Here is a 27,092-nt window from a genome sequence, read left to right on the forward strand (position 1 = left end):
AGGTTTTAGTCACAAAACCTGAATACCCAAATTTTCAGCAGATTATATCTTCATGAGGCCTATTCTGAGAAGGTGAAGTCAGGCTGGGGCATGGTGGTACTTTTGGATTGTGGAAGCAAGCAGCTGCCGGGGGCTCTGCTTGGGCAGACACCAGGATAACCCTCCCCCTTCCAATTTACCCAGGTCTGTTCAGCCTTGCTTGGTCTGAGATTAACTATGCTGCTCTTGATCTCTTGGAGATTTATTTATGGATCTCTGAAGCAAGGCCGATAAATGATCTTGTATAGCTGAACCGGAGGTTTTTGTGGGTGTGGCTCCCACAACCTAATTTTTGGCCATTTAATTTCTTGGGAAATTTGGTTCCATGTTGTTGAGCCAGAGGCACGGTGGCAATTTTGGGGTATCAGGAAGCCCGAAGGCACTTACCCCATGGGTACAGGTTGACCTGCTTGCTAGTTGTATATTGTACCCCTGGACAAATACTTTTTTTTTAATGTAGGAGTACTGCTATTTATTCAGCCACTGATTAGCTGATTGAATTGTGCATGAACTCCACCTTACTTTTTTTTTTTCATTTTTTATAATTTTATTTATTGAATCACCATGAGAGCAGTTACAAAGCTTTCGGGTCTAAGTCTCGGTCATACAATAAAACACCCGTCCCTTCACCAGTACCCATTCTCCACCACCAAAAACCCCAGTATACATACCCCCATCCCACACCCTCCCCCTACCTGTGAGGCAGATGATTTTCACATTACTCTCTCTACTTTGATCACATTCAATATTTCGACATCAGACCCACCATTATTATTTGAGATTTTACCCCAACACTCACATCTGCTGAAAAGGCAACAGTAGACAATTTGTGTTCTATTGCTGGTTATGAATAACATATGATGTTGCATGGCTGCATGGGGCCATGTGATTTTGAAATTTTGAAATTTTAACACTTAAATCTGGAGGGATTTCTGCCAAAAGCCACTGGGTTTCGAGATTTGCTCCTGAGTCTCTGGGATCATGGCCGTTGAGCAGCTTGATCAGGAGCCAGAGAGGCAGTTCGTGTGCGATGACTTGGGGTCTCGTTGGGACGGGGAGACCAGGACCAGCTCCACCCCCATCCTGTGAGCCCAACAAGTTTCATCACTGCGGGCCCAGACCTGACTGTTCAATGGCCTCTGGAGGATAACGGCCACCAAGCCACCAAGGGGGAGCAGGCGGAGGGACAACACCCTTTCCCCCCTGGGGTGGCCTGGCGACAGTAACCTACTGCGTGGTCCGGACGCATTTCTGCTAAAAGCCGCTGGGTTTCGAGATTGGTTTCCGAGTCTCTGGGATCATGGCCATTAAGCAGCTTGATCAGGAGCCAGAGAGGCCGTTCGTGGGCGATGACTTGGGGTCTTGTTGGGACGGGGAGGACACAGATACGTTTTAAAGCAGCATCTATGTTAAAAGTACACATAAAAATGGTAGACTTGGGGCAGAGCAGTAGTAGAGTGGGAAAGCACCTGCCTTTGCTCGCAGCCACCCCGGTTTGATCCCCAGTACCCTGTATGGTCCCCTGAGCCCCACCAGAAGTTAGCCCTGAGCACAGAGCCAGGGATAAGCCCTGAGCGCCACTGATATGGCCCTGAAACAAAACAAAAATTTTAAAAAGTAGATTTGGGGAAATGCTTATGTACTAAGAATAAAATCTATTGATGCTCCGGCCACAAGGGAAGATTCAGTTTGTCTAGAACTTTTTCGGTAGTTACTTATTATTTTGGAAAATTCTCCTGATTACTAGTGCCATTCATAGCACTTAGCACAAACTGAAATTACTGTTGTTTGTTTTTCTATTTGTTTACCCACTGAATAATAAGCTCCTTAGAAATGGGGACCTTGTGTCTTTGGTTCACCAGGACTCCTTACAACCTAAAAGAGAGTTGGCGCATTGGCGATCAGTGGCCTGTGAATGGTTGATGGTTGGACGTTGGAGGGGCTGTCCTGGCCCCTTCTGTGCTGCTGATGACAGCTATGCTAGTCTCCTACTCCAGGCTCCGTTCACAGCCTCTGGAACTTCTCCCCAGCCTGAATCTTGACTCTGAGTTCAAAATCCCACAGCTGCTGTGTACACTCCCTTCCAGTGTACTGCCGCAGCCCCTCTGCCTACAGTGCAGGGTCTCGGGCCAACACCCCCTCGTGTGCCTCTGTGCAGTCTTTCACCAAGTCCCGTTCCTGACTGCACTGGCTCCGGGGTGGGCCTGGGGTATGCACACAGATGTCCGAAAGCAAGAGCACCAGTGGGTCATACCGCTCCCCTGTGTTAGATGCGTCATACCCTTGTCTCAAGTTCCCAGGCTCTTACCTCTGTCAGTGCCAGCGGCTATTGGTCTCCTGGTGGGGCGTGTTGCCTGAGTCCCCCTGGGAATCACTGGGTTTTCTCGTAGCTGTGTTTTTCCTCTTGGCACCAAAGAAGTTAGCTGGGTTTCTCTGAGCCTCAGGAGGCTGTGGGAGATGGTTTACTAATGCCTGCCCATTATGAAGCCTGGCCCTGGCCTTGTGTGAGGGTCCCCAGGAAACTTAGTTTGGACCTGAGCATTCCAGAGACTTTTTCTACTTTTAGTGGTTCTCACAGTTAATGAGAAGTCATAAAGAGCAGAGAGAAACTGAATAAATAAAGTAGCATAACTTGGTAAATTTCTAATTACTCTCACAATCAGACAAATAGTCGGTTGGATCTGAGTACCCATATTAATTCATTGCCAGCTGTGGTTCCGTTAAAGTTTTTTGAAGGAGGTAATGCCCAGATTTCCTTTTCTTTTTTTCTCTTTAATATTTATTTTTGGGGATGTGTGGGCTTGGGCCAAACCTGGACAGGCGTTGCTCAGGGGACCATATGTGGTGCCTGGAATTGAAACGGGGTCAGCTGTACTGTCTCTCTGGCCCTCTATTCTCTTTTTAAAAATAAATGAGAAAACCAGAATGACAGCCCATTAGCAGAAAGTTGACCCTGTAAGAATGATGGGAAGCATTTGCCTTGGAGTGATATATGCTGTCACATTGTTGTTTTCATTTATGCTCTAGGAAAAGAGTAAAATTGATTCAGAACATCATATTAAGTACACATTTCATCCAGGTTTATACACTGCCTTCTTTGAGTTGTTGGCTGAAGACCGTCACCCTCAGCCCAGAGTCAGAGCAGAAACAGTCTGTTTTCTCTGGCTCCTCAGCGTCTCCCTCCTCCCTACCTTGGTTTTAGATTATGGAACCTCAAGAAGCATTTGCGATCTTTATCACTCTGGACTTCACGCTCTCACGTCCAAACCCGACTCCGGTGTTTCTGGGGGGACACTGCAGCAGCATTTCTCTGCCGAGCATGGGTTGCTGGAGGACACTGGCCGATTTCATCCTCGTTGCTCCCTGACTGCCCCAGGCAGCAGTCAGTCTTTGCTTCTCCGAATTGCAGAAGGTCAGTGTGCGGAGCTGCCCCAGGTCATCTGCTTGGCTGGCCTGAGCCTCAGTCCCCACAGTGCTGGCCCGGAGCCCCGAGCTTGCCAGCTATGTTCTTCCTTTCTCATGGTCATAAAAGGAGCCATTTCTCAGTTTGCCTCCAATGTCTCACAAGTTGTAGAGCACAGAAATATTTTGGAGTTTAAAAAATTCTGGGGGTGTGCCTGGCACGATCCCTGCCAGGAGTGCAGAATCGGGAGTAACCTCTGAACATCTCCAGGTGTAGCCAAAAAAACCAAGTAGTGGGCAGATCATACTACCCCAATCCAGGCAGTTTTCTCTCATTGATGTTTCAGAATGCTGCTGCTCAGATTTAACTTTGAGTTCTCCTGATGACATGCCCATATCACTTAGGATGCTTCTGTGACTGCTATGGTTACTGCGAGGAAGACCGTGCATTGGTGGGATCCAGTAGACCCTACTGAGTCAGGAGAGAGCCTTGCAGTAATGGGAACAGGGGAAAAAATTTTTTTGGCCACACCTGATGGAGCTCAGAACTTACTTCTGTCTCTCTGCTCGGGTATCACTCCCGGTGGTGTTGGGGGTTCCCTATGGGGGGGCTGTGTATCAGACCTGGCTCAGCCACATGCAAAGCAAGTACCTTACTGGTTCTGAGTCCGTAACGGAGACAATTTAGTGTGAAGGACCAGTCACTGACCAGAGATGGCAGTGTCAGGCTGTCAGCGTGAAGAACACCTTTCAGGTATAAGGAGCAGTGAGGTGTGCGCTCTCCCTCGGGGCTGAGTCTGCATGTTGGGGCGGGTGCCCGCGCGCTTATTGGAGAGGGCACAGCTCTGCTCACGGGGTGGCAGGGAAGCTAGTGAGCCAGGGTGAGGGAAACTGCTAGGCAAGACAGGTGCTGGCTGCAGGGCGGCCCTCCTGCTCTGAGTGAATCGCATCTGTGAGAAGGGCTGGCGCTGTGTCAGGTCCAGCACCCAGAGTGGGGCTGGGAGGCTCAGTTCCAGCACAGCCCCCACCAACCCCTTGGCAATGGGAGAAGACACTCGGGAATGGACACTTACCCTGGTTACACTGTACATCTTTGTAATTTCTGTAGCAGACAGTGAAACATGGATCATCGCAATGGCCACTTTGTAGCTGGCAGACTGGCCTGTATCTGACAGACTGCACAGGCAGCCTGGATCCATGCCTGGCACTGCTGGGGCTGTGAGCGCCATCAGGGGCGGCCTCGGAGCAGAATAGGAGCCCCTGGTCTTGCTGGGAAGCACCAAACCAAATATTAATAGACTGAAAATAGAGCTCCATAAAAAAATTATAGCATCGGTTTCTGATTTAATTTGGGGATGCTATAAATCAGAAATAAAAGTTTTCAAATGTTGCTTATAATGTCTTTACTTGTGTCTATACTTGTACATTGACATGCTAGTATATAATACTAAAGTGTTATAGCAGTTAAAAATGTTTACTGAACCTGACCAGTTTTTGAAACAAATCAAAATTCTTGCTGACTCAAGTCTTTAATATTTTGGGGGGGCATCCACCCATGGCCCCCCCTTTTTTTTTGCTTTTTGGGCCACACCCGGTGATGCACAGGGGTTACTCCTGGCTTTGCACTCAGGAATTACTCCTGGCGGTGCTCAGGGGACCATATGGGATGCTGGGAATCGAACCCGGGTCGGCCGTGTGCAAGGCAAACGCTCTACCCGCTGTGCTATCACTTAAGCACCCCCCTGTCCATTTTTAAAAACTTAGCCCAGGGGTCAGAGAGCTAGTACAGAAGGTAGGACGCTTGCTTTTTTTTTTTTTTAATTTTTTTTCTTTTTTTTGGGGGGGTCACACCCAGCAATGCACAGGAGTTACTCTTGGTTCATGCACTCAGGAATCACTCCTGGCAGTGCTCGGGAGACCGTATGGGATGCTGGGAATAGAACCCGGGTCGGCCGCGTGCAATGCAAACACCCTACCCGCTGTGCTATTGCTCCAGCCCCAGTTAGGACACTTGCTTTACACGCAACTGACCTGGGTTCGGTCCCTGGTACCTCATATGGTCCCCTGACCAGCAGTGATCCCTAGCCCTCAAACAAACAATAATAAAAATTTCAAAATACAAAGGTGTCCCATATGGTGGCAGCCACAGTTGAAGCGTTTGGTGCTGCTGGTGGCCAGGGCTGGGACCTGAGCAGAGCAGCGCTTGTCTTCTGTGCTAACTGGTTCAGCTTTTCTAGCTCTCCCAGTAATTTTGGATTTTATCTTTATTTTTATAATTTTTTTTATTTTTGGGTCGCACCCGGCGATGCACAGGGATTACTCCTGGCGGTGCTCGGGGGACCTGCCGGGAATCAAACCCAGGTCGGCCGTGTGCAAAGCCAACACCCTACCTGCTGTACTACCGCTCCAGCCCCAAGGAGAAAGATGGAAAGCTGTGAGTTAAGTATAACGGGAGTGGGGGGTGAAGTAGACCCCTGATGTTTGGAGGGAGCTGGGAGAAGGGGCAAGAAGCTGCCAAGCAAATGAAAACCAGGGGAAGCAAAGATGAGCCTGGGGGCCAGGCGGGCGGGCAAGCAGCAGCACACGCCTGGCCTGGGGTGCGCCGACCAGCGTCGCGGGGAGGTGAATCAGGCTGAGTGCGATTCAACGCAGGTTGTATTTACCCAGGCATATCAAACCATGTGTGCTTACCCAAGCTTATCAAACCTTGTGTACTCAAGTGTGATTTTTTAAAAGATGAGATTTAAAATGAAAATGTTAAAACCTCCTGATTATTCCTCCCATCTCTCCTGCAGCTTGGCTTTGAGTCCAGCTCACAGTCTTCCTACAAAGAAAAGGCGCTAAATGTCTCTCTTTATAGTTGATAACTTCTCTTTACCCTCTTTTAATGGATCGAGAAACCTGAAATCAAAGTTTATAGTTGTATTATACCTAGTTTGTGTTATACAGGCTTACAATGACATGATCATACCAGACAACAGAATTTCCTTTGGAGAGTTTACTTACAGAAGATTTTCTGCAATGTATGTTTTTTGTTTTGTTTTGTTTTTGTTTTGGGGGGAGGGATGAGGGGCTGGGCACACCTGAAGGTGCTCAGGGATCACTCCTGGTGGGCTCAGGGGACCACATGAGATGCTGGGGATCAAACCCAGGATGGAAGCATGCGAGGCAAGCACCCTACCCCTCTACTATCTCTCTGGCCCCTGCAGTGTGTCTTTTGGTTGTTGCCTTGGGTTTGGGTTCTGTTTTTTAGGCTACACCCGATGGTGCTAAGGGTTACTCCTGGCTCATTTTTTTTTAATAATTTATTTCTTTATTGAATCACTGTGGGAAAAGTTACAGAGCTTTCGGGTTTAGGTTTCAGTCATGTAAATATCAAACACATTTCCCTTTACCAATACTTATTTTTAACCGCGAACCCCAATAGAACCCCACCTCCCACCCCTCCCAATTCCTGTGAGGCAGATTAGTTCTAGTTAATACTCTATCTACTTTGGCTAGATACATTGTTTCGATAGAAGATGCACAATTATTGTTTAGAGTTTAGGACCCCCCCCCCCCCCAATCAGACATGCTGAAACAGCGTTGTCAAATGATTTGCTTTCTACAACTTGGTTTAAGAATAAAATGATGTCGCGGCTGCGCGGTTTTGGATTTCTGCTATTTTACTTATTACCCCTGGAAGAATTTCTATTAAAAGTTAGATAGTTAAGAGATTGGTTTCTGTGCTCTGGGGCCGTGGCCGTGCCGGAGAGCCGCTCGTGGGGGGCAGCTGGCGACCTCAGTCGGGCGTGAAGGACGGCCCATTACGCCCCCCTTCCCATGAGGTCCCTGCCGCTCCCACCACCCCCGGCTCAAACCTGCTGTCCACAAGGCTCCCGTGCGGCCGCCATCTTTCTTTCCAGACAGGAGCGGGCGAACGGGTCAACACCCTTTCCCCTCCGGGCAGGCATGCTGGCGCGGTTTAACACATAGTCCATTTGCTTTTCTGCTCCAAGCGGGTGGCTCTCTGTGCTAAGTCCTTGTGCCTCCGGGGCACTCCTGGCTCATTTTAACTGAAATCTTGAACCACAAATGCCCTGAGTAGAGACAGTGTTTTCCTGGTGTCCGCGGGCAGAAGACAGCAGCAGCCCTGCCACCAAGTCCTTAAAGCACCAGAAGGTGCTGGTGCCAAGGGTGGCTGTTAGAGTGGGTGTCTACTGCAGTCAGTGTAGCCGTTTGTAACAGGACAGCCCAGTCAGAGGGGCGAAATAGGGCTGTTAGCACAGTGGTCACTTACAGACTAGCTCATGGCACTAATCGAGAAGCACCTCTGAGCCACTTATTTTTTCAATGACCCGGGGCTGAGATCTCCAAGCCTGCACAGTTTGGGACTGGACCTGCCAGTAACTAGACAGTTACACCCACCAACTGCCGTGTAACTCCAACAACGGCCAGGATCCAGAGATCATCACACTCAGCTCCTGGGAGAGAACAAGACAGAGTCTCCTACCCTATGCCTGACTGTCTCCACCAGGGCCCAACAGCTAAAGACCACCGAGGCCCAGCCAAGGCCTTGCTGGGACCACTCTCCACACACTTGGATGAGCCTCATGCATAAAAGAACTGACAGAGGAACCCAGGTGTGTGGGACCCGGGGCTGAGATCTCCAAGCCTGCACAGTTTGGGACTGGACCTGCCAGTAACTAGACAGTTACACCCACCAACTGCCGTGTAACTCCAACAACGGCCAGGATCCAGAGATCATCACACTCAGCTCCCAGAAGCGCGCGGCCGCATTCGCGGCCACGTGACATCTTATCATCTCATTCCTAATTTGGTCAAACTGGCAGGCTACCAAATGTAACATGCCCACACGGCAGAGTCTGGCAAACTCCCCGTGGTATACCCAATATGCCAAATACCAGTAACAATGATGGGTCTCATTCTCATAACCCTGAAAAAGCCTTGAATATGGCACTTTAAAAAAAAAAAAATCTCAGGGCTAGGATGAAGAAGACATTACTGGCACCTGCTCGAAGCAATCGACGAACAACAGGGTGGTCGTGATCGTGATCGTGATTGAAAGTGGCAGAAACTATACACTGAGCCCCGGAGGCGGGAGAAGCCGCCGTCACCGAGGAAGAGCTCTGCTAGCACTTGATGGGAAGCCCCTGTTTGAGTGGCATGTGGGGCTGGACACAGCAGCCCAGGCAGGAAAGGGATTCCCACCCGTGCCTCCCTGGGCCCTACTGACCAGTCCCCATTGCTCTGAGCTGCTGCTAAGCAGACTCTCCCTTTCCCACAGGGAATCGGCCAAAATTCTTCCGTGGTCTGGTGCTGTCCTTTGACTCTGTAACCACATTCAGGTGGTTTGATGATGATTTGCAGCTTCCATTATGCTGACAGGAGGTGACAGCAGTGGCCCCAGGGTTCTCTGTCCTCTTGCCCTGGAACTCTGCACCTTTACCATGAACATTCCTGGGAAGTGGCCTCTCGGGTGCTGAACAGAGACTGTCCCCGAGCGCACTGGAGGGACAGGCCTTTCTGAGCAGAGCACTCAGCTGCTGGTGGCGCCTTCCGTTCCTGGACCCCTTTCAGAAATGCCTACCTCCTGCCTTGGCGGGGCAAGTGTAGCATGGTCATTTTCATGAGATCCCAAGACCGAGTGAGAAAATGTTTTGTGTCTGTAAGTTTTTATTGTGGTTTGCGTGACCTCTTGCCAGTAGAGAAAGGGAAGAATAATGGTCTTGTCAGCCAGGGGGCAGGACACACAGCTGTGGGAAGGTAGGGAGACCCCCACGTCGGAGCTGCAGCACCTGCTGCCTTGGGCTGTGCCCCTCCAGCGTCCTCTCCCGAGTAGGCTCCCAGCCCGTCGCCAGGGACCATGTGGTGCAGGAGAAGGCGAGTGGGTACCTGGCCCCTACACAGTACCAGCTACATGCTTGGGCATTGTCTTCCCTGCCCGAGGCTCCGTGGCTTTCCCCACCGGGCTCTGTGCTCTGGCTTCTGGTCAGGAGGCACTTAGCAGGCTGCACCAAATCTCTGACCAAGAATGCCCAGCAGTCCGGAGCGAAGGCCAGGGGCCCCTGAGCATCGACAAGGGTGGTCCCCAAATTGAAAACTTAAAAACAAATGAATAAAGCCAGGGCCTGGGGCTGGAACTCAGCATAGAGCACTGGCCTTGCGCATGGGTGGCCCTTTCCCACTACACTTACACACGCTTATGATTCCAGACTCAGTGCACTGCAGTGGCTCCTCCGCAGATTCTGATTTGTTGAGCCAAGGTAGAACCCAGAAATGTCCATTTTTCACCAAGACACTCTCCCCTACATAAAGTAACAAAATAGGAGACCTACACCCAAGAATAGCCGAGATAAGTACCAGGAGGTTTACTCCATGGCTTGGATGCCAGCCGCACACTCTAGGGGTAAAGGCAGCTCAGATAGAGAAGGGAGCACCAAATAAAGGGTGTTGGGAAGATCTGCCCAGGATGGGAAACGCATGCTGAAAGTAGACTATAGGCTGAACATGATTGCCACTCAATGCCTCTTTTGCAAACCACAATACCCAAAATGAGAGCAAGAACAGAAGGGAATGCCCTGCCACAGAGGCAGAATGGGATGTGGGGGAGAGGGGGGTGGGAGGGATACTGGGATCCGTGGTGGTGGAGAATGGGCACTGGTGGAGGGATGGGTACTCGATCATTGTATAACTGAAACCCAAGCACAAAAATTTGTCAGTCTACAACTGTACCTCATGGTGTTTCACTAATAAAAAAAAAAAAAAGACACTCTCCCCTGTGGTCGTGAAAGTGATGCCATACAGCAACACTGAGGGTCATTGGTCGGGCTGGACACAGAGGCACTGCACCCACCTGGCCGGGTGGCCCCTGCCTGAGTGAGCAGCTGCCACACCCAGTGTGGGAAGAATTCAGGCGCGACCAGCTAAGTGGCTCAAGAGATTAGGGTGGCTTGTGGTAGTGGTGGGGCACGTGTGCCTGGGGGGAGGCGGCAGCCGGGCCTCTGACGGCTCTTCTCAGAGTGCTCTTCACGGGTTCCTTCCGTGAGACTCCAACTTAACAGCTGCAGCTGATGCCCTGTGTTGGTGGCAGATCATCATGCTAACACCACTTATCTCTCTCTTTGATAGGGAGAAAGAACAAGAAACACAAAAAGAGGAACGTTTGATGGAAGAAAAGAAAAAGAAAAAGCAGGAAGAAAAGAAAAAGAAGGAAGGTGCTCAGAAAAAGGTAAACAGGTCTTCAGAGTCCCCCACCTCTGTCTGCCCCATCTCCTTTGCATTATCGAGCCTCTACTTCGCTGCCCCCGTGCTACTCCCTAAGTCTAAAATTAGCAAAAACAAAAAAAAAGGTGACTAGTGAAATGAATACAGGTGAGACTAGAAATACTTGAGTTGTATTTTAAGTTTAATTTTAGTTGGTGATAAAGAATATTCATTCACAGTAAAGAATATTTGCTGATTTTATTAGAAAAGCTAGAAATAATGTTTTTATAGCTTTGGCAAGTTATAAATTTTATTAAATTATAAATTCTATTAAACATATAATATCCTCCGATTAATCTTCTCATCCGGCTTTAGTTTGATGGTGTTTAACCAAGTCATGCTATTCATTTTGATTCCTGCCTAGTTTAGTATTTTGTATAGTTAAAACTTTAAACATACGGGGCTGGAGCAATAGCACAGCGGGTAGGGCGTTTGCCTTGCACGCAGCCGACCCAGGTTCAATTCCCAGCATCCCCTGAGCACTACCAGGGGTAATTCCTGAGTGCAGAGCCAGGAATGACCCCTATGTGTCGCTGGGTGTGACACAAAAAGCAAAAAAAACTAAACTAAACAAAAAAAACTTAAACATACATTCTGATTATATTAAAGAGAGGAGTCTACATGGATTAAACATATGAGCGTACATGTATGTATATAGCCTTTAGGTCATTATTGGTATGTAACCATAATATGTAGACAACTATACATTTTTCCGATTATAAATTTTAAGAAATTAACTGGACAAAACGTGGTTTTAACGTTTGCTTATAAATGTTCATAGGTGTGTACATTCTACACATTATTTTTTTCTAAGGAGTTTCTGGTTTTTTTTTTTTTTTAGGCTGCTGATCAAAAAACCAAAGGTAAGTTTATTTTATTTGGGGGCAGGGGTTACTTCTAAACGTAGTATTAGTATCATGTTTTTATAATTAAAATGACTTTAAAAAATTTTAATGGTTTAAACACAAAGACTCTAAGCCTACCCTTGAATCCTTGGTTCTATTTTTTATTATTCACTGTGAAATTCCTAATTTATCACTGGTTTTACATCTGCATCTCATTGGCATTTGCTTAATCTAAAATGCCTAAAGAATTTTACCCAAGTTTTCTAAATGATGCCTTGTCGTTTCCCTTGGTTTGATGACCACCAGGCATGTACTTTAAAATGTTGAAGTCAATCCAATTTGAAGAACAATTAAATATTTTAAATTTCCAATTTCCCCTTGCTAACTATAGTAGAAACAAAAAACTATGTTTTTCCTGTGTTCCTGCCTTTCTTTTTTATGTTGCAAAAAGTTCCCTTTTTTATTTTCCGCATTCAAAATCTGCGGAGTGTTGCCTGGTGAGCATTGCTGGGAGTGTCACGATTGCTTAGAAGGAGCAGGATGAAGGCCAGGCCTGTAGGTCTCTGTGTGGACTGGCTGTGTTTCGGGGTGTTCCACAGAGTGTGCAGGACACACACTGGAGCCGCTGGCACAGCTGCTTGGTTGGACACTTCTTCACGCCTCCTGTCTCACTTCAGCATGAGAGGTGGCGTGCCTTACAGTGTCTTCAGCGCTCACCAAGAAAGAAAGGAAGGACTTGGCACCTGGTGGATCGTTGGCACTCAGGAGAGGTTCGCCAGCGACGATTCATTGTTAGGCTTGTTTCTTTGATGGCTTGGGGCCAACCCCAGCTGTGCGCAGGACTTACTCCCGGCTCTGTGCTCAGGGATTACTCCTGGTGAGCTTGGCAGGACCATATGTGGTACTGGGTATCGAACCCAGGTCAGTCGCATGCAAGGCAGACACCTTCCTGGCTTTCCGGTCTCTCTGGCTCCCATTGGCAGTAGTTTGTGTTTCTGCGCTGTGTGCATGGACATAGGCTCTCTGAAGACAGTCGCTCCTTTCACCTTCTGGTTGGACAGGACAGCAGCTCCTCACAATGAGGAGAGCCAGGCAGGGCTTTGCTCTTGCGCAGTCCAAGTGCTGAGGGTGGGGCTTGAGGGCACCCTTAAGAGTGCCCACCTGAGTCTCGAAGAGAGGTGGGTTCTTGGGCATTGGCAGTGAGTAGAAGCGCCCTCTCGGAAACCTGCAGTCTCCTCCGGGAACTGCATGAATTTGCATCATGCTTTTCAGAAGGGTTCAGAGGCCTGTAGTATTTCAGTGTATAATTTTGAATAAGTAGCAGTGCTTTCTTATGGTTGTCATCTAAAAGTACAGAATTATTGTTCTGAATCAGCCGTTTTCTTTAAAAAAAAAACACACACATTTTGAGTTTTTACCACCTAATTTAGTATCAGCTGTGTTCTGTTGTCATTGTTTCTGTAATTGTTTTCCCTTCAAATGGTAGCAAATTGCTTGTGATTTATAGTGACAGTGAGTTACATTGTCCTGCCACCTTCAGCAGTTATTATTTTCTATTACTATCCTGATAAGTATTTTCATCGCTGACTCTAAACTCTGCTGGGTTTTTATCTTTCTCTTTTTATCTTCTCTAAAACACGGCTCCGTTGGGTGCAGTTTGTCAGCAACTGTGCTAACAATAACTGCCCGGGAGCAGCACCCCGGCATGATCGATGCCCTCCTACACCAGAGGCTCCCAGACTTCCTTGGCCTACGCCCCTGGAAGCCCACTTCAAATGAACAGACAGAAAGCATCCCCGTTGTACTGGAGGCTACCACCACCCTCTCCAACATGCCAATACCCCCGGGAGGGCAGGATCTGCCACTTTGGGAGAAACCCTCTTTTATTTTTTAATGCTTTTTGAATTGTAAATAATCTCATGATGCCTGATTGAAAATTCCTTAACATTATCAGCATTTCAGACTCTTCATTACCCAAATGGAGCGATAGCACAGTGGTAGGGCGTTCGCCTTACAAGCGGCCAATATGGCCGACCCGAGTTCGATTTCTCTGCCCCTCTCGGAGAGCCCGGCAAGCTACCAAGAGTATTCGATATGCCAAACACAGTAACAACAAAGTCTCCAATGGAGACGTTACTGGGCCCTCTCGAGCAAATCGACGATCAACGGGAGGGCCTTTACCTTTACCTTTACCTATCAGCATTTCAGACTCTTCATTACCCAAATCAAGCTTAAGCGCCGTCATGATGGAAGTTCTGAGTTTCAGGCTGGACATGTGTTTTCCAAATGGAGCCTGACTGGACCATGAAGTGCAGGTTGGGGACCCTCCCGGCTTCTGCAGAGCCCAGACTGCCTTTCTGCACATCAGTGTGGTCGCAAGGGCAAGCTGCAGGCCAGTCAGATCCCGTGCTCCGGTTCCACACGGGGTGCAGCCAGCAGGTCTCAGGGTATCTGCCTTCCTGCCAGACCCTCTAATGTACTGACAGCCGGTCCATGTTGGCATGGTCTCAAGTGCCCACGCGTAAACATGACTTGCCAGGAAACAAGTTATAGATCTAACATGGGTCCAGAATTCCTGGACTGACAGCATCCAGAAAAGGCGGCAACCCACACTTAGTCACTTCCATGTCTCAGTGTTCAGCTGTGTGCTTCCAAACAGTCCTTTGCTCGAAGCGGGCTGTTGAGGGAGGTGGAGTCACTCAGACAAGGCCACGGAGAGGCTGAAGCTGCTCTGACTCCAGAGCCAGCTGTGTCCTGGCCAGATGGCACAGGGGCCAGGGCGCTGTGGTTAAGAACTAGCTGTCTGCCGCTTGGAGCAGAAAAGCAAATGGACTTGTGTTAAAACGCACCACCAAGCCTGCCCGGAGGGGAAGGGGCGTTGACCGGCCCGCCCGCTCCTCTCTGGAAAGAAAGATGGCGGCCGCACGGGAGCCTTGTGGAAAGCAGGTTTGAGCCGGGCTCGGGGGAGCGGCGGAGACCTCATGGGAAGGGGGGCTTTGTGGGCCGTCCCCCACGCCCCACCGAGGTCGCCAGCTGCCCCCCACGAGCGGCTCTCCGGCACGGCCACGACTCCAGGGCACAGAAACCAATCTCTTAACTAGCTAACTTTTAATAGAAATTCTTCCAGGGTCAATAAGTAAAATAGCAGAAATTCAAAACCGCGCGGCCGCGATAGCGACCTCATTTTATTCTTAAACCAAGTTGTAGAAAGCAAATCATTTCACAACGCTGTTTCAGCATGTCTGATTGTGGGGGGTGGGTCGTAAACTCTAAACAATAATTGTGCATCTTCTATCGAAATAATCTATCTAGTCAAAGTATATAGAGTATTAACTAGAACTCATCTGCCTCACAAGAATTGGGAGGGGTGGGAGGTGGGGGTCTATTGGGGTTCGGGGCTAAAAATGAGTATTGGTAAAGGGAAATGTGTTTGGTATCTACATGACTGAGAACTAAACCCGAAAGCTCTGTAACTTTTCCCACAGTGATTCAATAAATAAATAAATTATAAAAAAAAAAAAAAGAACTAGCTGTCTGAGGGAATGCACGAACTGGATACTTCCCCCCCCTTACCCATTCTTGTTGTGGTGTCTGGGGAGGACGGATGGATGGGAACACACACACACACACACACACACACACACACACACACGCACACACACACACACACACACACGCCTCTGCGATGCTCAGGGACACTTGACTGCCATGTACCAGAGGTCATAGTTTGCTGGATTGAAATGGCAGTGTCACTGGGATTGCACTCGGTGTGTGCAGTGGTGCCGGGACTCCAGCTCTAGGCCTCTGGATCCAAGGATGACATCCTTAAGAGAGAGGCTGCAAGTGCATCAGACTGTATGATGACTGTGCCAGTTCCCATGGAGGAGGTTTGGATTGACTGGATTTTGTTGATGAGTTTGAGTTCACAGTCGACCCAGGCCCTCGGTGATTTTCTGTACTGCTGCTGCCGTATGCTCAGCACCGGCGTGGATCAGCAGCGCGTCCGTTACTGAGCACTGCACGGAGGTGACCTGATCACTCAGTAATGAAAACTTGCCCTCTTCATATTTGGATTTATTTTTAACATTTTTAAATAGAGAGTTTGCAGTGCCTAGGATGGAGCCCAGGGCCCCACACTTGCAAGGCAAAGACCCTCTTGTTGAGCTATATCCCAACTCTCTTTTAAATATTTTTAGAGAACTTTGTGGAACATTTGTGTGTGTGTGTGTGTGCGTGTGTTACACTTACCTTTTTCTTTCTCCTGCAGAGTAGCCTATTCTATTCATGCTATTAAGGTTTATAAGATTTTTATATCTGGACATAAACATTGAAGTATGACTATAGTCTAAGTTAAGACACTAGTGCAGGGCTAGCATGTGACTCCAGTAGTAAAGCATTTGTAAGGCCTTGGGTCTGATCCCCAGTGCTGTGTGGTTCCCTGAGCACTGCCAGGTCCAACCCCCCCCCCCCCCCCCCCCCGCATTTAAAGGTGAAAGATAGATTCAGAACTCTCAATTAGAAATCTTTCTGATCAACACAGTCTAACATATGGTTTGTTTCTTCCTCTAACTGAAAATGAGGTGTTGAGAAAATTAAAATGAAATTTCTTTTCTTGCAATTCTTTCAAATTCTGACTTGGAGCTCTTTGTTGACTCATTTTTTCTGAGATTCCAGCCCGGTGAGGATGTTTGTTCCCCGGTCAGGTGGAAGCCGAGCTTTCTCTGCTTTCTCTGGTTACTATAAGACATTTCGGTGACTTCACTCGGCCCTTCCTGCTGCCCCGTCCTCTGTCCTCTGTGCTCCCTGAGGGTCTCTTGGTGAGGGCAAGGTTGAGGGAGGGTGATGGTAAGGGGAGAGTGAGGAGAGGGTGCCAGGCAGCGAGAGGGTCAGGCGAGGGTGAGGCTGAGAGTGATGGTGGGTGGAGGGTGATGTGATGCTGTGTTTAGGCTTGGTGCTGGCAGGGACCATCAGGGCCACGCGGGCAGCGTGTGAGGGGCCTTGTGGTGCCGAGTTTGAACACAGGTCCCGGTGCCTGCAAAGCACGTCCCCTTCACTGCTGAGCTGTCCCCAGCCCCAGGATTGTCTTAAGTCAGCATTACAAACTGCATGGCAAGGTTCCATCCCTGACTGCAAACTTAGTCCTTTCAAGCAAAAGTAGAACAATGCAAATATATGATTGATACTACTATAAAGGTATATGATTCAAAGCCATAAATCATTCATCACAGGGCTTTTGTGCTATCTCGGTCAAGATACTTGCTCTCATCCATGATATGCCTAACAGCATTCAGGATGAAAATATTTTATAAACCCTAGAAATTCTGGCTAAAACCAGTAAATCGGGTTCATTTCATGCGCATGAGTCTTCTTAGACTGAATCCTACAACAAAAAATATTAAAGCCAGGGCTGGAACAGCAGCAACAACAAACCCCAAAGGGGCCAGAGAATAGTACGGGGGTTAAGACACTCGCCTTGAATGTGGCCCGACCTGAGTTTGGTCTCCCGGCTCCTGAGCATAAAGTCAGGCGTAAGCCTTGAGCATTGCTGCCAGGTGTGACTCAAAGGAGGAAAAAAAAAAAGATCCAGGGCAGGAGTGTGGCTCCATGGTAGAGCATTCATCTTATGTGTCTGAGCCCTGGGTTCAGTCCTTGGTACCGCAAGAAACCCTAAGAAAGAACTGTTGTTCATGTTCAGACGAAGATACCCCCAGACCTGGTCTGCGACAGGACGGCTGTGGGGTCTGGGAGCCCCAGTCAAGCTCAGCCGCTCCCTGCACCCGCCTGTCCCAGCCTCTGCCCCTGAGCTGCCAGGGCAGGCTCTCTCCGTGCATCACAGGGGCACACCCAGCAGTGCGGGGGCACCGGTTACTCTTAAAAGCCACACAGCAATGCCTGGCGCTGGGGCTGAGGGGGCCATGTGCCAGGGGTCGAGTTCTTTCTGGCCTCTGTGTCCCACCATTGTCCTCGGGTCCTCTCCCCACACTCTAGCCTGCCCCTCGGCAGGCTTGTAACCAGTTCATTTCATGTTACTTGCTCCAACAGAACTTAAAGGGATAGCAAATGGAATTATCAGAAAATCATAAAAGTCACTTTGTGGTGATTACTGTATGATTTTTACCTATTATGTAAATGAAGAAATTAGAATTACTTTGGACAACATGGTATACTGCCTATTCTTATTTACACAACTAAGTTTTCAACTTGGGCATCTAAACTATATTGCGTTTAATTTTATTTACTCTGGGGTTTGGGGGCCATATCTGGCAATGCTCAGGTATTACTCCGACTCTACACTCAGGAATCATTCCTGGCAGAGTTTGGGGGGGACCATATAGGATGTTGGGGATTGAACCCAGGAAGGCTGCATATAAGGCAAGTGTCTTCCCCTTTGTACTATCTCTCGGGCCCCTTACTGCATTAAAATTTATTTTGTATTTGGATCCTGTTATGGTAATCATCTTAACTTCCCTGTCATAAAACATTTTTATTTTAATTCTGTGTTAATATATGTTAGAGTTTCCATGAAATAGGCAAAACCTACCAATGTAAAATTTAGTAAGAGTGAAGAGAATTAAGAAAATTTGAAAGTAAAAAATATAAAAGTGCAGGTAGTGTTTTACTAGTGTTTATAAAAAATATAAAAGGCCTATTAAAGTGCAGGTAGTGTTTTACTCTAAGAAAGGGAATATGAGTTTTATAATAGGAACACGGGGGCTGGAGCGATAGCACAGCAGCAGGGCATTTGCCTTGCGAGCAACCGGCCCAGCCGAGCCGGGTTTGATTCCTCTGCCCCTCTCAGAGAGCCCGGCAAGCTACCGAGAGTATCTCGCCCGCATATATTCAATATGCCAAGCACAGTAACAACAAGTCTCAAAATGGAGACGTTACTGGGCCCGCTCGAGCAAATCCATGTACAACGGGAGGACGGTGTTGACGGTTTTGTAATAGGAACTATCGTAGATACCACTTTAGTGTCTGCCTTAGTCAGTGAGGCTTCTCAGACTGTTTGCAGACCTGCCCCAGCATCCGTGCTGGCGTCCCGGACACGGGCTCCCCCTCCTGGCAGGTGGGAGCAAAGCCATCCCACCTCTGGCTGCCTCGCATCTTCATGGAAGAAACCCACGTCCACACACTCCCAGGGAGGGTAATGTACTTGTCCTGGTGACACTGGAGGCAGCATTTCCTTAACCTTCTGTGCTTCGGGAGACTTAGGATTTGCAGTTTGCTCCACGAGCTTGTTGCGTGCAGGACAGTTCCTAGTGAAGAGGACAGACACGACCCAGTGGAGGTATGGAAAGCGCTGAGCTGCTGGCCCCTACCCTCACCCTGCCTGTCCGCCTGCCATGTGGTCTCCGGGGACACGGTTGGTGACTGCCTTTTGAAGATGACAGAAAAGCCAGTAGGTACTGACGCTGCGTCAGTCAGCCTCAGCACGGGCTGTTATTAGAGCCTCCTGTTTGAATCTTCTTTCTGCCCACTGTATTTACAGGAGTGTAGGAATACTTGCATGGAGCAAATGCTGCGTTTTCTTAGAAGAACCCCAGGTTAAAAGCAGCATGACCTTTCAGATGACCTTTCACCTTTTCAGAGACCTCTCTTAGAATGATTTTACTTTAACGTGAGTTTAGTGTTAATTGAATTTTTTTTTCTTTTTAGGTCACACCCGGCAATGCACAGGGGTTACTCCTGGCTCTGCGCTCAGGAATTACTCCTGGCGGTGCTCAGGGGACCATATGGGATGCTGGGAATCGAACCCAGGTCGGCCACGTGCAAGGCAAACGCCCTACCCGCTGTGCTATCGCTCCAGCCCCTAATTGAATTCTTTTTAGAGAGGTAACTATAAGACATGAGGATAGAAAATATCTCTAAACAGCAGTTCTCAGTAATAGTAGACAAAGTTACTGTAGTTGTGGTTAATGACTATGTTACTTTGGAGTTGAGCTTCCTCAGTGTCAGAGTGACCTTTTAGGTGACCTTTCACCTTTTGAGAGACCTCTCTTAGAATGATTTTACTTTAATGTGAGTTTAGTGTTCAATTGAATTCTTTTTAGAGAGGTTACTATAAGACATGAGGATAGAAAATATCTCTAAACAGCAGTTCTCAGTAATAGTAGACAAAGTTACTGTAGTTGTGGTAAATGACTGTGTACTTTGGAGTTGAGCTTCCTCAGTTTCCACGGTGACCGATCGGCCAGCCACTGCCATCAATGCCAACAGGAGCCACCAAGAGGTGCCCCGGGGACTGCCAGTCACCACAGCCAGCAGATGATCCCCGTTGCTCCCAGCCATCTTCCGCGTGCTGCTCATTGTTCTGAGGGTCTCGCCTCTGCATTGGTCACCATAGAGTTGCACAAGATACTGTAATCATGGGGATGGGGGGATACTGTCACTCTCACTGTCCTCCCGTTGTTCATCAGTTTGCTCGAGCTGGCCCAGTAAAGTCTCCTTGTTGTTACTGCGTTTGGCAGCTTGCCAGGCTTTGCCATGTGGGCGGATACTCTCGGTAGCTTGCCGGGCTTTCTGAGAGGGGCAGAGGAATTGAACCCGGCTCAGCTGGGCTGGCTACGCGCAAGGCAAACACCCTACCCGCTGTACTATTGCTCCAGCCCAGGGATGGGGGAAATAAAATTTTATTTATTTTTTTTAAGAATTAAATTTTAGTAATGGATATGGTCCTTGGAATCACTGATAACTAAGAGAAGAGAAAGATACTCTTTTTTTCCCTTTATTTTTCAAGTGGGTGGGGCCTCCACCCAGCGATGCCCTGGGGTTACTCCCAACAGTGCTGGCCATCACCCTAGGCCTCCCATATACAGAGCAAGTGTGAGTCATCTTCCTGCTTTCCCTGTTCCTGTGCGTGGGGCCAGGGACTGAACCCAGGACCTCACACACCAAGGTATGTGCTCCGTCTTCTGAGCTCCAGCCCTGGCTCCAGAGTTCTTTCTCAATCATTTTATCAACAATTATATGTGTGTGTGTATAAATATATATGTGTAAACTTAAATTTTTGGGGGGGGTCACACCTGGCGAGGCACAGGGGTTACTCCTGGCTCTGCACTCAGGAATTACCTGTGGTGGTGCTCAGGGGACCATATGGGATGATGGGGAATCAAACCTGGGTCGGCCGCATGCAAGGCTAACACCCTACCTGCTGTATTATCGCTCCAGTTCGAAACTTACATTTTTAAGAAATGGAATCTGAGTATTCTGAAACAACTCCAATTAATGCCTAATTTTTTCATCTTTCTCTATTGTGTGCTGTTTCTGCCTAAGAGACTCTGCACTTTTCATTAAAAAAACTTCTGTCTGGGGGCTGGAGAAATAGCACAGCCGGTAAGGTGTTTGCCTTGCACGCAGCCGACCCAGGTTCGATTCCCAGCATCCCATATGGTCCCCTGAGCACCGTTGGGGTGATTCCTGAGTGCAGAGCCAGGAGTAACCCCTGGGCATCGCTGGGTGTGATCCAGAAAGAAAAAAAAGAAAAAAAAAACTTCTGTCAGCTCTCGTCTCAGATTTTATTAAGTATCAGACTTATCGTTGAGTTAATAATCTTCTACTGCCAGGAAGTGAATGAGGAAACTGGATCACATTTACACACCAGTTGAACAATGCATCAAGATTTCAGAAGTACAGTGTATTAAAGATGGGTGTTAAATGCCCACATACTTTAAAGGGACATATGAAAATGTTGCCTTTAAAATATGCCACCTGCCTGCTTGCCGGTAAAGCCGGGCTAATGGCTGTGGCTATGAGATTCTGGTCAAGAAAGTGTGTGTCAGTTCTGTGGCCGTGCATGTCCTTAAGGGAAGCTCCCATCTGCTGTTGACCAAAGGGCTGAGCTCGCCGCTGCTGCTCTCTCCTGTGGCCAGCAGGTGTCGCCCTCACCTGAAGGGGAAACGAAACGCTTGTCTGGCAGAGAGAGGTTGAGGAACAAAAGGTGGCCCCTGCTGCAGGTATCTGTTGGATATACTGTCAACATGCTGTTTTGTCTGTTTTTAATAAAAATGGCTCAGGGTCTGAGGGCGGAGCAGTGCCAGGAGTGACTCCCGAACACTGAATCAGGAGTAGCCTCTGAGCACTTCTGGGTGTGCCCCCCCACCTCCCAAAAACAACAAGCAAATATTCTGTGGACAGGAAGCAAGTAAATGCATCCCTGCAGTGTTAGATGGGGCGGCAGGGCAGGGCAGGGCTGCTGTCCCCTGGACTGGCCTCCTGGGAAGTGGCTCTGCGCTACACAGCCAGCCTGTCCGGACTGCCCTCTGGGTTCAGACGCCACGTTGCTCCACTTCTCTCGGTTGCAGCAAGTCCCAAAGATCTGATAGATGCCACCTTATTCCAGTGATCATCATTGTCATTGCCATAACAGAGGCCGCTTTGTGTCTGTCCCTCATTGATGACCGCGGCTAACCTTCCCTTCCCTGCGGAGTCCCGGCAACTCAGCTGACTGGAAATGAGTATGGGTGACCGTGGGTTGGCCCCTTGCAGGCGTGAGGCCTCGGAGTTGGATCCCTGACACTGTACATGGTTGCAATCCATGTGTAAGCCCTGTGACATGGGAGCCGCCCGCCCCCATCATTGTAGTGACAACGGGAACGGAGTGCATCCACGGTTTACCTACTTTCATTTGTCTTTTGGGGAGGTTCTGCACCCAGTGGTGTACCCAGTGGTGCTCAGGGTTTACTCCTGACTGTGCACTCAGGGAACATTCCTAGTGCAGCTCAGGGACCTTATGCCGTGCTGGGAATTGACCCTGTGGGTCGGCCACATGCAAGACAAATGCCCTTACCTGCTGTGCTGTCACTGTGGTCCAGAATAAGGGTATTTTGGTTGGTTGGTTGATTTGGGTTTGGGTTTGGGTTTGGGGACCACACCCAGCTATGCTCAAGGATCACTCCTGGCAGGGCACCATATATGTGCTGGAAATAAAATTCACGTTGGCCATGTGCAAGGCAAATGCCCTCTCCAGAAGCATCCACATTTTCAAAGAAATGGACAGGTGGGTAAGCCAAGGGCAGAGCGCCTGCTTTGTCCACAGAGTCCTTGGTCTCTTGTGACTGTATGTGTGGTAGCATTGTAGCAGGCAACTAACCCTACTGTATTTCATTCTCCCTCTCTCTGTCTTTCTCTCTCTCTCCACCCCCCATACACACACATACACACACACACACACACACACACACACACACACACACACAGAGGTTTGAACCACATGAAGCACAGAGCCAGGAGTGCGAGCACTGAGCACCACTGCTGTAGCCCACAACCTATAAAACTTTGAGATAGAGTACTGAGGTTTCCTGTTCCCTCTCAGAGCTCCATGTCTAATGCCCTGTGTGATATTACAGAGAGCTCCTCTCGTCTCCACCCCAGGAGTTACCCCCTGTCCTACAGAGGATAGACTGCAGGCCCTGTGCGTTCTCCGAGAGACAGTCCTCAGTCCTGTCCGCCCTCTCCAGGTCTCCTGGCTGCTCAGCCCTGGTTCTGAACGGGGGAATGGGAAGGCGGATTTAGAATACTTTGACTCGGGCCGGAGCGACAGTACAGCTGGGAGGGCGTTTACCTTGCATGCAGCCGACCTGGGTTTCAATCCCCGGCATCCCATATGGTCCCCCAAGCACTGCCAGGAATAATCCCTGAGCATCGCTGGGTGTGACCCAAAAAGCAAAAAAAAAAAGAATACTTTGACTCTAAGGCTGGTGAGATCGTACAGCGGGGAGGACACTTGCCTTGCACCACAGTTGCCTGAGCACCACCAGGAGTGATTCCTGAATGCAGAGCCAGGAATGATCTCTGAGCATCTCTGGGTGTGACCCAAAAATCGAAAAGCAAAGGAAAAAGGAATCCTTTGACTCTCTGGTGAGGCAGTGCTAGCTATAAAGCTGACTGCCTGCACTGCGACAGGCCATCAATACAGTGACAGAGACGTATGCAGATGTCTTGGAATTAGGCTCGAAACCGGGGGCCCATGTACATGCGTTCATGTTTGCATGCTTCCATCTCCACCAGATGTTTGGAAGAAAAGCAGCGGTGAATGTGCCCCAGAGAGAGACCAGCGGTGCATGGGAGGGAGTGGGCTGCCTTAGACGAGCCATGGGGTGGGCACTGGGTAGCTCCCAGGGCTGGGGTTCTGTCTCCCAGAGGGGCCTGCCAGCTTGCTGCCACTGTCTGAGTTCTTGCTCGTCATTACCTTGAGATCTGAGTGCAGGCATGTTTCCTTTGAAATCAGGATGACAGGTGAAAGGCGCTTCCTGTCTCTGATCACATGCTGCCCAGTGTCACTGGTGACAGAAGAGAATGGGCGGGCACAGCTCCAAAGCTCCCTGATGACAGTCCTTCCTCCCCACCCCACCCTCCCTCCTTCCCGCACTCCTTTCCTTCTGCCTCCGCGGCTTTTGGATGTTGTAGTAATTGAATTCATAAGCCGAGTTTCCTAAGAAGTAACTCACAGAGTCAGGAGTAACCCCCGAGAACCAGCTGCACCCCCGTGTGTGACGTCCTGGGCTGCCGGCATGCCGGTGGCCCAGTGTCAGTAAACTGCAGCAGTTTTGTGTGTTCTGCTCTAGTTCAGCTTTCCCTGCTCTCGGCCACATGCAGAGCTGCAGGGAAGGGCCTCTCGGTGCTGCCGTCACCTGGGCAGCATGGTTGGTTGCAGGTTTTTATTAATAAACCGCTTATCGGTTCTTGGGGGGCATACTCGTGGTGCTCAGAGCCTGCAAACTGGCTCTGTGCTCAGGGGCACTCCTGATGGTGCTCGGGACCATGTATGGACCACGTGCAAAGCCACGCCAGCAGACTCTCAGCAGTTGTGGGTTTCCAGAAAGATTGAGCAGCAAACGCTGCTTCCTGTCTGTTCCTCCCCACCCTGCCGTCGCCTTCGTTTCTCCTGGTACAGTGGCTGGGACAGTGCTGATGCCTGATTACTAAGTTCAGACTTGGCATTTGTCTGTTCTTTGTATTGTATAATAGCTTTTGACGGATACACAATGTGTAGTGTCTACTGTTACAGTGCCCCACACTTCTGCCCCTAAAAGTCCTCTGTGCTCCACCTGTTCATCCTTCCCTCCCCCAAGCCCTTGGTAGCTCCTGGTTATTTTTTTGCTGTCTCTATAGTTTTGTCTTTTCCAGGATGTTCTATAGGTGTGATCATAAAGTCTGTGGCATCTTCACCCTAGCAGCTAATGTAGTTTCATGTATTGCCTATTCCTTCCCTGCCCTCTGATGTCTGCCCCGTGTTTCTGGGCACACCAGATTGTTTTTCACCTACAGAAGATCTGTTTACTTCCAGTTTGGGTAGCACTGTAGCACTGTCCTCCCGTTGTTTATCAATTTGCTCAAGCGGGCACCAGTAACGTCTCTATTGTGAGACTTGTTGTTACTGTGTTTGGCATATCGAATACACCACGGGGAGCTTGCCAGGCTCTGCCGTGCAGACGGGATACTCTCGGTAGCTTGCCGGGTTCTCCGAGAGGGATGGAGGAATCAAACCCAGGTCGGCTGCGTGCAAGGCAAATGCCCTACTCACTGTGCTGTCGATCCAGTCCAATTTGGGTAATTAAGAATAAAGTTTCAGGAGCTGGAGAGATGGTACAGCAGGTAGGGCACTTGCTTTGCACATAGCCAGCCTTGGTTCGATGCACAGCACCCCATGTGGTTCCCTGAGGTTACCAGGAGTGATCCCTAGTCACAGAGCCAGGAGGAACTCCTAAGTACTGCTGGAGTTTTATTTATGACCCCAAAACAAAACAAAAAATAATAAAGTTTCAGCAAATACTGCTATGCATTTTTTGCTTATGTTTTTAGATCATTTGGGTATTTAAGAATTTCTGTTAATTTAGGTTTAAAAATATATCTCTCCATATATTTACATATATATATAAAGTTCCTTATACATCCCAAAAGGATCTAGACTAACTTGTATAACTTTCTTCTTTATTTTTTTAAATTTTTTATTAGTGAAACACCATGAGGTACAGTTATAGACTTATAAATTTTTGTGCTTGGGTTTCAGTTATACAATGATCAAGTACCCATCCCTCCACCAGTGCCCATCCTCCACCACCACGGGTCCCAGCATTCCCCCCACCCCCCATCCCCCCCATCCCACCCTGCCTCTGTGGCAGGGTATTCCGCCTTGTTCTCTCTCTCTTCTTTTGGGTACTGTGTTTTGCAAGAGAGGCATTGAGTGGCAATCATGTTTGGTCTATAGATTACTTTTAGCATAACTTTCTTCTTTAAATTAAAAAGACATAATGGCTTGAGCCTGGAAGATAGTACAGCTGTTCAGACATGTGGTAGACCCAGGTTTGATCCTGGAGTGCCACGGGGTTTGGCTGGAGGCCCACAGCATCCCCAGGGGCGCCTGGATATCCCCAGGGCCACGGGACCTGAGCAGTGAAATGCCGGCCAGGTTGAGAGTCGCCATTAGGCCCCCCTGACCTCCTGAGCACTACCTGGGAGGGCCTCACCCAACACACACAACAGAAGAAAGATAAACTCAGTGCTGCTGCGCTTAAGATAGAGAACCTTAAAGTGAAGGGTAGGGCAAGAGATTACTCATTGGAGGGCTTAAGGCCTTGCATTGCATGCAGTTGGCCTGGGTTTGATCCCCCGAATCCCATATGGTCCTCAAGCACTGCCGGGAGTAACAAACCAAGAAAGTAAGTACAAAAACAATTTCCCATCTCTACCAAGACCAAGGACATTGGACATCCAGGGAGAGCATCCCAGGGGGCTGAGGTAAAGTGGCCCCACAGAATGGAAAGCTGTGTCCCGTATCTGTCCTGTCCGGTGCCACAGAGGATGAGGTGGTCCGGCCGTCCTTCTCCAGGTGGCAGACTGAGCCTGGCGCTGAATCCCTCGACCAGGCCCCAGCGCTCCTGTGGAAGGGGTCCTGGTCTGCTCCTGTTTGCTCGGACCCCGGTTTCTTTCTTTCTCTTAAACTGAGTGGCCCTCGCTCAACTCTCAAACCCAGGGTATTTGGAAACGTTGGGGAAGTAAGTTTCCCGGCACTATCACTGCCATCTCCAAGATCCCGCTCCAGGCACCAGATGACAGGTGGAGACTGGGCACCTCCCGCCCTCTGCCCTCTGCCTGCAGGGTTGCTGCGCACATCCTGTCCGCTTTGGGCTCCTTTTCTCTCTTCAAACTGCCTTGAACCCATTGTGTGTGCAGTGGCTCAGGGGCCCTGCATGCTTGCCCAAGCGTCTGGGGGGAGCGTAGGAGCCGCCGCCACAGACAGCTCACCCCACCCGTGCTTCGGTGCATTGTCGCCAGCGTGAAAATAACAATATGTGAGAGTGGATGTCTGGAGAACCGAGACAGGTCCTCACAGTGCACTTCGGGGACTTGTCAGACTGGCCCAGTCAGCACTGCGCTGATGCATGGAGACCTTTCTGGACTCTGGCCGTGCGAGCACTCTGATGCCGCCGCGGGAGCCGCTGCTGGAGGGCGCCATCCGCCGTAGGAAAAGCACGCCCCGACGTGGCCTTGCCAGTTTCGGCTGTTTCTTGGTCGGCTGTTCAGGTGGCCTTACTAAAGTTT

At 49.2% G+C, this 27,092-nt stretch overlaps 1 protein-coding gene across 2 annotated transcripts in view; it reads left to right on the forward strand.

Annotated features, from left to right (window-relative positions):
* TNRC6C (trinucleotide repeat containing adaptor 6C) overlaps positions 1-27,092 on the forward strand; it is a 99,097-nt gene that overhangs the window by 23,104 nt on the left and 48,901 nt on the right. Inside the window, exons 1-3 of one of the 2 annotated variants that reach the window (XM_056115750.1) lie at positions 3,897-4,012; positions 10,573-10,672; positions 11,549-11,570. In XM_056115750.1, coding sequence (XP_055971725.1) covers positions 10,610-10,672; positions 11,549-11,570 — 85 coding nt within the window. In that variant the 5' untranslated portion in view covers positions 3,897-4,012; positions 10,573-10,609. Of the gene's footprint in view, positions 1-3,896; positions 4,013-10,572; positions 10,673-11,548; positions 11,571-27,092 lie in introns of those variants that run through there. The other variant, XM_056115749.1, reaches the window with a different exon arrangement.

This window comes from Sorex fumeus, unplaced genomic scaffold, assembly GCF_029834395.1.
Source record: "Sorex fumeus unplaced genomic scaffold, SorFum_2.1 ptg000029l, whole genome shotgun sequence".
NCBI lineage: Eukaryota > Metazoa > Chordata > Mammalia > Eulipotyphla > Soricidae > Sorex > Sorex fumeus.